General features: G+C 51.0%; 4 protein-coding genes; 1 reads left to right on the top strand and 3 right to left on the bottom strand.

Moving 5' to 3' along the window:
* The window catches only part of CHC_T00004101001 (hypothetical protein), a 1,021-nt gene extending 709 nt beyond the window's left edge, over window positions 1-312 (top strand). Inside the window, exons 1-2 of the mRNA XM_005715340.1 lie at window positions 1-165; window positions 281-312. The exon at window positions 1-165 is cut by the window's left edge and continues 709 nt beyond it. Of these exons, the coding sequence (XP_005715397.1) occupies window positions 1-165; window positions 281-312 (197 nt within the window). The remainder of the gene's footprint in view (window positions 166-280) is intronic.
* A 124-nt stretch (window positions 313-436) lies between these two features.
* On the bottom strand, window positions 437-1,889 carry CHC_T00004100001 (hypothetical protein). XM_005715339.1 is given in 2 exon segments: window positions 437-623; window positions 624-1,889. The coding sequence occupies 1 exon segment, from the start codon at window positions 1,887-1,889 to the stop codon at window positions 624-626; it is 1,266 nt and encodes a 421-aa protein (XP_005715396.1). The 3' UTR covers window positions 437-623.
* Window positions 1,890-5,789: 3,900 nt separating this feature from the next.
* On the bottom strand, window positions 5,790-7,160 carry CHC_T00008825001 (small GTP-binding protein Arf1). XM_005715338.1 is given in 4 exon segments: window positions 5,790-6,209; window positions 6,210-6,588; window positions 6,919-7,079; window positions 7,080-7,160. The coding sequence occupies 2 exon segments, from the start codon at window positions 7,077-7,079 to the stop codon at window positions 6,210-6,212; spliced, it is 540 nt and encodes a 179-aa protein (XP_005715395.1). The 5' UTR covers window positions 7,080-7,160; the 3' UTR covers window positions 5,790-6,209.
* A 1,703-nt stretch (window positions 7,161-8,863) lies between these two features.
* Window positions 8,864-10,727, bottom strand: CHC_T00009246001 (26S proteasome ATP-dependent regulatory subunit). XM_005715337.1 is given in 4 exon segments: window positions 8,864-9,324; window positions 9,325-10,434; window positions 10,536-10,637; window positions 10,638-10,727. The coding sequence occupies 2 exon segments, from the start codon at window positions 10,635-10,637 to the stop codon at window positions 9,325-9,327; spliced, it is 1,212 nt and encodes a 403-aa protein (XP_005715394.1). The 5' UTR covers window positions 10,638-10,727; the 3' UTR covers window positions 8,864-9,324.
* Window positions 10,728-10,743: the final 16 nt, after the last annotated feature.

Here is a 10,743-nt window from a genome sequence, read left to right as displayed (position 1 = left end):
TGAACCAACTCGTTCATCCAGTCGCTACACCTCAAGAGCCTCGTCTACCTGTGCCCCGAGGAGTGCAACGAGGCCAACGTCGCCTTCTGCAGGGACAACGGCGTCCGCATCCTCCAGTTCGGTATACAGGGCAACAAGGAGCCCTTCACGGACGTCCCCGAGCCGGTACGCACTCCTCCGTCCTGCCCTGCCCGTCTTTCGCCTGCCCCCCCGCCGTCAACCATCCCGCTGACGGAACTCTCCTGCTCGTGCTTGCGTCCGCCCCTATTGCCGGAGACAGGTCATTCGAGACGCGCTCGGCGTCTTGCTTGACGCCCGCAAGCACCCGCTCTTGATCCATTGTAATAAGGGCAAGCATCGCACAGGCTGCCTGGTCGGCTGTCTGCGTAAGGTCCAGCGCTGGTCGCTTACTTCCATCTTCGATGAGTACCGAAGGTTTGCGGGGAATAAGGTCAGGATTCTCGACCAGCAGTTTATTGAGCTCTTTCAGACCAGTCTGGTTCGCTATAATATTCGCCACAAGCCTGTGTGGTTGTGAGCAAGCCGCTGTAAAACAGGTTTTGTCATGTCTTTTTCTTCTTTTTGCTTCTTGAATGGCCTTTCGAACGCCTTTCATCTCATCGTCACCTACTTGCGTTTCTCGCTTGCTGAGCCCGAATGTCTGAGCTGGAAACATCCTCCCGAAACCTTTCTTGCGGGATCATTTCAAACAGATCATCAAACCCGCCCGGTATCTGCACATCCCGCATAGTCAGAAACCTGTTTGATCCCACTCCGTCCTTGCCCTGCTCCACTCTGCCGCCCACCAAAAACCTGCATCCGCGAGCCTTAATGTCCGCGAGCGCAGAGATCATCCGCCCTTCTCCGCCGTAGTATCTCGGCGTCACCAAGCGAAAAGCCGTGTCCACGCCGACCACAAATTTCGAGTTTGGAAACAGCTCGGCCTTCTCGGAAAACAGCGGCGCAGATGTCACCAAAACCGTTTCCTTCAGTCCGAATTGATCCACTCGTTGCTTGGCAATCTCCGCCTTCAGTGCCGGTTTGTCTACGTTTGTGATCGAGATTTCATATGCCGCGCGGTCCCGTGGATACATGTCTTGCGCCACTGCCATCAAACGCTGATGCCCGCGATGAAGCGGATTGAACGACCCAGGAAAAACGAGTGTGGCCGAGGTCGCTTCCCTGTTTGTGACCCCGCGAGAGTATTCAGCAAACCGCAATTCACCACGCAATATCCCACCGATAGCATCAGAATGCTCATGCACTACGGGCCCTAGAAGCGTATCCCCTGCAACCAAGTCTTCACGTACTAATTCCATTGCACTCTCTCTTGACAGAGCCAACATCTGCGGGGGTACGGTCCCTCGCGGGTGGTTTGTGACACCACAACTAGATATGGTTCTGCATCCTTCTACCAGAGCTTGAATAACTAGCCGAGAAGTAAGCATATCCTCTTCCATGCGGGACCTATGACCTTTCTGCATTTTAAGCGCGTACTCGGCGACAACATGCTGAGAGTACGTGGCCACGTACGCTGCGTGGTCCCCTTTTCTCGAATTCACAGTGGCAAGCGCACATGCCGCGGCTATCCCACACACAACTGTCCCTGGTGGTGAGAATCTTACCGCCCGCCGGTACGCCTCCCGCGCCAAAACACGAGCGGCTGATGGCGAAGAGAAACACTCGATAGCGGCGGCTTGTTCTTGTCCGACGAGATCGGAAAACACATTACGACTGTACGGAATGCGCCCTTCGATAACAGTGTTCGATGCACCTGGCACACACAGAAGCCACGGCAAAGCGTGCGACGCACCGCCCGTCACGTAGACGACGGCCTGCGTCGGCGTCCCATGGATGTTTTTAATCGCCTCTTCAACGTGTTTTTCCATGGCTGGTAAGGCTGGGGCGCTGGTCTTGATTCATGCGACAAGACGAAGGTGAAGGTGTGTGGCAGTCTTGTCTGGCGAGTCATCCCCTTGAAAAAGTCTGTGGTGGCGAGGAGATTGGAAGGCCACGCGAGTTTGCGTTGTTGCATCATGGGAATTAATTGGCTTGTCGAAATAACTCGGAAATGTGGGCAACTCCATTTCTGCCATCATACTGTACTTTGTTGTCCTCACCCGATGATGCTCTTGTAAATACGTAGTCTCAACACGCTGTATACATATGTACACGCGGCACGTATATTGCCTCGTAGGATTCAAGTACGGTTGCTGGCGGCATGGATGGTACCATGGTTGTTTTGTCATCCAAATGGCAATGCCCCCTCCGTTTTCTATGTCAAGCGCTTCGCCAATGCGACCAAATTCAATATCTGACGCTGGCAACAACCACTCCAGGACTTTGAGGCTCGAGCATGGAGATCAATAGGAGCCTTCTCTTTGGATTAACGCCAATCCACTACTGTGCTGTACATGTACCGTAGTCAACATCTTCAGATTGCTCAGAAGGCACTGTGTCTCCTCCACGGCCCCGCTGGCTTTCCAATGTGCGTCTGCATGCTGTCTTCCTTCACCAGTTTGACCGCTTGACAAGTAGCGTGTCATTGTGCATACCATCCTGTCGTACGAATGTAGCCGAGCCTCCCTACGCGATTGCAAGCTTCAGCATGAAGGAGAGAAATTCGTTGACATATCCCAAAAACAGCGCCGGTACGCCCGGCTCCCGTATCCGCAGAGCATAAGGTGAAACCATAGAAAGCATATGAAAAGAGATGCCACGGATAAATTAAGAGACTTTTCGTCTTTCTCCAACGAAGGCTAACATTTATGACAAAATAATAAGTAGGCTCAATGACAACGAAGCTGCGCCCAACGTTTCATAGTTGCTGCTAGAGTTAATTTCGCTCAGGGGGTTCATTGGATTGAAATTGCGACGTTCTTCTACTTGGGATTACGCTTTTTAACCTTGTCTTACAGTGTAGAAAGATGATTCGTCGCACTCTCAACCCAAGAACGATCACAAGGGGTGTACGTACACTAGCAACCATGGTTCGGAAGCAAAGACAGACACCTTGCTGCAAGCTCTTGTCATTTTGCTAGGCGGTAGTCTAACAAATGACAAGAGGTTGAAGTTCGAAGTTCGAAGAAATGTTGAAACGTTGTAGCGTTGTAGCGTTGCTTCGCAACGCTCAAACGCTTGGTCCCTTTTTCTGTAGCGTTTCAAAGCAACGCCTCAGAAGAAGGGACCAACCGACGATGGCCATGGCTGCAGGTCGATGTGTGGTGTTCGACCCTTGCCTGTGCGTGCATTTCGTAAGTGCTAGATTCTACGGGACGACGGACAGAAAAGGTACGTTGTTCTGGTTGCTAGCGAAATCAGCGTTGTTCTGCATCTGTTCTAGGGGAGAAAGGATATCCCTATCCCGACGTCAATCGCCTAGAGCCTAATCCTTCACACACGGAGCAGCAGGTCAGCAGGCTATCGTGCTTCAACTTCAATCATCGCGCCTCATCTTGTGCCTATGTGACACAAGATGTCGGTCGAGGTTATTCGTCTCTTTATTGCTCATCATGAATGGGAAAGAAATGAACAGGAAAGAAATGAACAGGAAAGCTACCCTCGCTGCCAGAACTGATTCTTACGTTGCGGAAGATCACAATCCAATGAGAACTGTCTGTCCTTTCCCGTCTTGTGAAGAAAAATATGGTAAAGAAGTACGTACTTTGAGGTATCCCTGAACTTCTGCTGCTTTGTGATCTTCGAAACTGAATATATGTTCAGTCAACCAGCTCACGATTTCAACTTGCTGTAAGACTTGAAGTCTTCATCTTTTAAGGTCTTCACAACCGCATTCCGATGTTTCCCTAGCTAGAAGCTAGCTAGAGGTCAATACCTTAGGGCAAGTACTACAAAATGTGGGAATTGAGGCCACATTAAAGTTTCAGATTAGTAAGGAACTTCTGCAAAGTTACACATTAACGTTTCCGTGTTTCGCCACACGGAAACGACTGGCTATACATGAGGCAAATCGCTTGTCTCGTCTAGAGCACTTCCAGAGTGTCTGAGATGCACCCTACACTTTGCCAACGGGCGCAATAGGAACAGTCGCGTTGGGACAGCGCGGTAATCATTGTGCTCGAGTACCCCCGCATGAAACCGTCGAGCATCGGAGCCACAAAGTCACAGCTCTGGGGAGGACGAGCCTTGGAATGTCAGCAAATGGATTGAGCTTCACCAAGGTTCGGCGAGGAGAGGCACGCCAGCGCATCAATGGGCACACGTTTTATTGCGTCTCCCAAAAAAAAAATTGTCTGAGGTTTCTATGCACAACCCGTCAAGCCACGCCAGCGTATCAGCAGACACTCCTTCTACTGGGTCTCGCAAAAAAAAAATTGTTTGTGATTTCTGGGCACATCCTCGTCGCTTCAAAGGGAGAAGGATGACGCCTACGGATGAAAGTACTCTGGTTGGTTCACATGGCATGCTGCGCACTAGCTCAAAACGGCGACATTCGCATCAACGAAGGCATATGCTGATCAAGTAAAGTTTATCTAAGCAACAAGAGATATATGCATGTGGTATGCTTGCCTTACATGCCGGCGCTTCAGGCAGGAAAATCCAAATTGGTTGTGCCGAGCAGCCAAGATGCCACAAAAGAGCAAATGTTGTAAACGCATCGAAGCGAGCTGCGAGGGAGGCGGAATGAGAGGACGGAGAACACGAGGGGCGCTGAGCACCACGTACTATTTAGCGGATGGCCACGAAGAATGGCCGAGGTGTCGGTTGGGCGCCCCTGAAAAGATCTGCCAGATTTTTCGACAGAGCGTCTTTTTTTTGAGCGCATGTCGTAGCCATTGAACGAGCCCATCGGCGGTACAGGTTTGGACAGGCGCGACGCTCGCATGCCCCGATTCTCATTCTGCACCGCAAATCGATCAATTTGTCACACGGCATCAGTCCTCCCAGCACCATCCTTGTGCATCGCATTTGCAAACAGCAACTCTCTCCCATCAACCGCGTGCTGATCCCTGCCCTGCTGTTGTAAACGCACTCATCCCAAAGAGTCTAGTTCTATTAAAGCAACAGACTTTCACCCACTACCCGTTCTGCTCCTCACCTCACCACCTCCGAACTCAACTTATACACCTCATCGCTTCAACTGCACCCACACACCACATTTCTCGCCAAAGCATCTTCTTCAACGCCATTCGTTTCAGTACCAAGACTTTCACGCACAGATGACTTCTCCAGCCTTTGTCGCCGCCACCCCGATCGCCTCCTCGCGCACCGCCTTCGCCGGCTCAGCAGTCTGCACTGCGCAGCGTCCTCAGACCGCTCAGTGGACGATGAACAAAAAGGCCAAGTTTGGTCCCTTTACCCCCGCCGTCATTGCCACCCGATTTGTGCTCGGCAAAAAGCGCCTCAACAAAGTCCGAGGGCTGGGAATCAAGTATCACTCACAGGCCATCACTGCCTTTTGCGAGTTCACTGGCGCTGGCCCGAAGATGCGCCAGATGCTCATCCGTCAGGCGAAGGACAACGGTGATATCCTGGGTTTCCTCTCATAACCATCACCGCCGCACTGGCTTTGAAAGTGGTTCAGCCGAGTTTCTCATCTATGAAGCATCTGTCTTCGTGGGGTGAGAAACGCTCCTCCATAGGCCCTCATACTAATTGTACATCTACTCGAGTGCATCACCTCGCAATAAACTCTATCTATCTACTTCAAACTCATGTCGCTTCCTTTGTTAACATAATAATCCCATGCATTCTCGTCAAGTGACTCTCCTTCTGTGTGCGAAAAGCCTCTAGCACAAATCTGCGGATACGTCGCCAGACCAATATTCTAGACGTGACCAGAACGCAAAGGGCGTAACCGAGGGATGTAACGAGTCGCAACCGCACGGATAAGAAACGTTGCATGCCTCGTGTCGAAACCACGAACTTTCTTTACTAGCTGTGCAGAAATAATCTGAACCAAAAGAAGTATATTGACTTGTCACGAATGAAAATAACTTGATCAAAACTACCGAAGGCATGCGATGGACACGGAAAGAAAGCAAAATACAGCTGAAATGGGCCGAGTCGGGTACACCCAATGCCCACTTCTCTCGGATGGAACTGCATCTGTAATAGAAGATTCCAGCGCATGACGACGATACTTTTTGTTCATTCAACAAATTCTCCTCTACCCCGCCAGGAAAAGGAAGACAGAGCAACCCTATCTCTGCCCAGAAGTGCTATTGCCGCTAGATTCTAGGAATGGATTACTCCGCAAGATTTTCTGTGAGCCAGTCCAAACCTTCGTAAAGCCCAGTTCCGTTCGTGGCGCAGCATGCCTGAACAAACCATTTGCGGTTGGGCATGTTGGGAAGGCCGAGCTCTTGAGTCAGATCGGCGACTGCCATGGCGTTAGGAAGATCCTGTTTGTTAGCGAATACCAAAACTGTGGCGTTTCGGAGCTCCTCCTCCGACAACATCTTCTTCAACTCATCACGGGCCTCTGCGATACGATCGCGATCATTACTGTCGACAACGTAAATGAGACCCTGAGTGTTCTGGAAATAATGCCTCCAGAGCGGGCGAATTTTGTCCTGACCGCCGACATCCCAAACAGTGAATTGAATGTTCTTGTAGTCAACAGTCCTACATGAAAATCACAACATTAACGATAGAGTCAGTATGCGATGCACTTGTGCCGCAGAAATTTTTTTGGATGCGACGGCACGCCACGGCGTGAGGAGGCCGCGTAGCACGACACGTCCTGCGAAGCAACGAATGAAAGCAGACCGACGACTTCCAGCTCTGATATTGCATCTCGTGGCGTCACTGAGAAGCGAATTGCCGAGGACGAGGGGAACAAGCGCTATCAACCAACGTCTTCCACACAATACCAGCTAGCCGTCGAGTGGCGATACACTACGGACAAAGGGTGCGAGCTGCGTTAACCATTCGCCAAAAATGCGTAAAACTTACTCGACGTTGAAGCCAATCGTGGGGATAGTAGTGACGATTTCTCCAAGCTTCAGCTTATACAGAATGGTTGTCTTACCGGCGGCATCGAGCCCGACCATAAGAATACGGACCTCCTTCTTGCCAAGCAAGCTCGTGAAGAGCTTCGAGATGGTGAGACCCATGGCGCCAGGAACGTTAGTAGTCGCAAACGCTGACGCGCGCTGGATGGGATCGGGACGGTGGGAGTGGTTGAACGGAGGTTATGCGTGAAGATGACGGACGGGGCACGCAAGGCATTGACAGTAGTACGACGGCTGTGGGGTGCGACGGGACGCGCTTCAAGGCGGGCGTGGAGCGGGGTCACAAGTGGAATGAGGCAATCGCTACGTCCAGACCACACTTGCTACTTCTGACACAACACTCCCCCTGACACTGGATTCAGCACTTCCAATTCGACCACCGTTCCCTTTCTTTATTGGCTATATTTCCCCACATTTCCTCCAAAATGACTGATCCTCAAAACATACCTCAAATACTTGAAACAACAAGTGCAAAATTCACAAACCTTCGCAAAATATTTTCACTTCCGGCGATCCAATTCAGATTGGATTGGATCCAACAACAACCAAAGACAATTTGCAATTGGGCTGGCCAATTTTCATTTACTGGCCCCGAGCTCATCCCCGATCATGCAATTGTACAACAACCCGATGACGTGACAACTGCTCTCTCGGCCCGAAAACTGAAATATCTCTCATTGCCCAATGCTCATCCGCAGATCCATGATCCATTCCTTTACGAGATAAACAGTGGCATAGTTGCACAGTTGCAAGGAAGGAGCTCATTGCCACTCCCCACTTTTTTTTTTTGATAGCAGACAATTGCTTCACCTTCCCCTGCAGCGAGATATCGAAAGCCCGCGAAAGAATCGATCGAAAAATCGTCAATCATTCTACGCTTGTATCCGCAACCGGTACGCAAAACCGTTGTCGACACGATTTAGTTGCACAACTACGTTGATCTCGAGTGCCCGTGTTCCCCCCGTCTCTCCCTTTCTCGCTGACTTGACATGGCGCTGGCATTCTCCTCTCCACTGCCTCTCCAGTCCTTCCTTCACAGCATCCCGCTTACCAGACAGACTCTATCCGCGCGACCAAACCGCCAGCTCCGTCCGACACGTCCTCGCCGCTCGCCGCTGATCTGCTGCTCCTCGAACGAAACCTCTGGTGAGCAAGGCTCCCCCGTACCCAACGACTCTAACACCCCACAGTCCGATGAGGAGCTTGAGGCGGAGCTACAACGCCGCTTAAAAGCTAACTCGATCAAATGGGCAGATATTCCGTTCCGTAACATCGAGCATGAGCTCGGCCTCATCGATCAATACGAACGGGAAGAAGAGATGGACGAGGGCGACCCCTGGCCCCAGTTTCTGCGCGGCGCTGCCTACGAGTCCTGGGGACAGCCCCATCTCGCCCTGGCACAGTACGCACAGACAAACGATGCCAGCGGATTGCGACGAGTACCGGAAATCTGGGAGAGGAGAGGGTATAATTCCTTCAAAGTTGGTCAGGTCGCTGCTGCTAATACGTACTTTGAGATCGCCCTCACCATGTATTATGAGTCGGCGGGCAATCAGTTGCACTTTACCCACTGGTTCTACGATAACTTCAAGGACCATCTGCCGAAATGGAACGGACCACCTGCATCGCTGCAGAGGGCGATATGTCAGTATTGCGTGGGGAATGTGAAGGACGCGAGGAGCAGCCTTGTGCCTCAGATAGAGCTTATGGCAAACGATGTTCAACATTCTCTGCTGTGGTTTTTGGCGGCTGCTGCTAGGCATGGGCCTGATGGTGTGATGAAAGCGTCGGACGCAAGAGTTGTGTTTGAAGCGCTTGGGAGGGAATACGACTGGACTCCCCGCTTGAAAATGTTTCTAAATTTGTACCACGCCGCGGCGCTGGGTATTTATGGCGACGTCTCAGTTGCAGAACAAGAGCTTTCGGATGCCATCAAGGCTGACGAGAAAGACGATGTTACCTCTCATGTGTATATGGCTTTGTACCATGATGCCTTCACTAAGGATGCAACTGAGAAGGACCGTGCCTTGGACACAGTCACTGCTCTTGGGGGAACAACTTCTCCTCGAGACACGGAAAACTTCCTGTTTCATGCAGCGAAGAATCGCCTCACATTTCCGAAGAAGGGTTCGGATTCTGAGGTTCCCGAACAGGCACCGTACTAAATGAAAAAGACCGCGTCGTGATTACAAGCTGATCGCTACCATGGGCAACGTGATCATAGGTTCATTCGCAAGACGACATGTAAATACCAACGAGCCATCCACAGCATTTACCGTTACCCATCCCTGACTTACTTTTGACACTTGGCAACGTAGCCACAATTTCATATTTTACATATAAGTGTTTACTTATTGCCGCCGAAATTCTTAGAATATTCGAGCTTGCCTTCCAACTGCTTCTTGTCCGCCAGCTTTCGAACACCTTTCATGAAGTCTTCGTGGATGACATATTCCCTTTCGTCACGAATTGCAAACAAACCTGCCTCCGTGCAAATATTTCGCAAATCGGCCCCGTTGAACCCATCTGACAGCTTCACTACGGCTTCATAATCAATGTCGCCGTGCTTTGTAAGCTTGCTTGCATGGATCTTCAGAATATCGAGACGTCCTTGCTCATTCGGCAAAGGAATCTCCATTTTCCTATCTAACCGACCCGGTCGCAGCAGCGCAGGGTCCAGAACGTCAGGGCGATTAGTCGCCATGATGAGTTTGACCTTGCCCAGTTCATCGAATCCATCCAGCTGATTGAGTAGCTCCATAAGAGTTCTTTGGATTTCACGATCCGCTGAGGTACCCTCCGAGAATCGGCGACCCCCGATGGCATCGATCTCATCCATAAAAATAATGCATGGTTGGTGATCGCGGGCGTAGTTGAACATCTCTCGGATAACCCTCGCACTTTCTCCGATGTACTTATCCACAATGGCTGATGCGACAACCTTTAAAAACGCAGCGTCAAGATTTGCTGATATAGCTCTTGCAAGAAGCGTCTTACCCGTTCCCGGGGGACCGTATAGCAAGACTCCCTTGGGTGCCTTGATACCCACTCTTTGAAACAGCTCTGGGTTTGTAAGAGGCAACTCGACGACCTCCCGCAATTGGCGAATTTGTTCCCCTAGGCCACCGATCTCGTTGTACTTTATGCTTCCAGGATCTTCCGCAAGCATGTTATGCACAAGCGGATCAACCTCACGAGGAAGCTGGCGCATAATGGTGAGTGTCGTCATGTCAAGAGAAACGCGGGTTCCCTGTACCATTTTCTCCTTGTCGAGCTTGTTTCGGCATCCAACCACATATCGAGGACCGGAGGAAGCCTTTACGATGAAGCGCTCAGAATCAAGTTGACGCAACACCTCGCCGATAATCTGGCCGACGCTCTGTAATGCCTTGAGGTCATCCTCGGTTTTGTCAAGGGCTTTCTGCTTCCCTTCCACCTCGCCTCGCAGTGTTTTCAGCTAATATGTACCCAGCGATTGACAAAAGGATGATAGATTGGTCAGAATTCTTCAGGGCCTCCAAGCGGAATTTCTAAACCTGTAGTGCAATTGGAACATACCTTCGCATCGGTTTCCTTGTGCTTCAAGAGCACGCGACGATAATCGCGCAAAGCGTTCTGCCTGGCCTCGTCGACATTGGGAGCCAGCGCATCGGTCTCCATTGGAAGTCAATGTGAGGAGACGCGGATGTGCGAACCTTGTCGTGTGAAACACGCAGATCTGGGGAATTGACCGCTGATGGGGATGTTTTCAGGTGAGTAGCGGTAG

The sequence above is a fragment of the Chondrus crispus genome, genomic scaffold (assembly GCF_000350225.1).
Source record: "Chondrus crispus Stackhouse genomic scaffold, scaffold_212, whole genome shotgun sequence".
In the NCBI taxonomy this organism is placed as follows: Eukaryota; Rhodophyta; class Florideophyceae; order Gigartinales; family Gigartinaceae; genus Chondrus; species Chondrus crispus.
The sequence above is the reverse complement of the archived record's forward strand: the minus strand, read 5'-3'. Positions and strand labels throughout refer to the sequence as shown.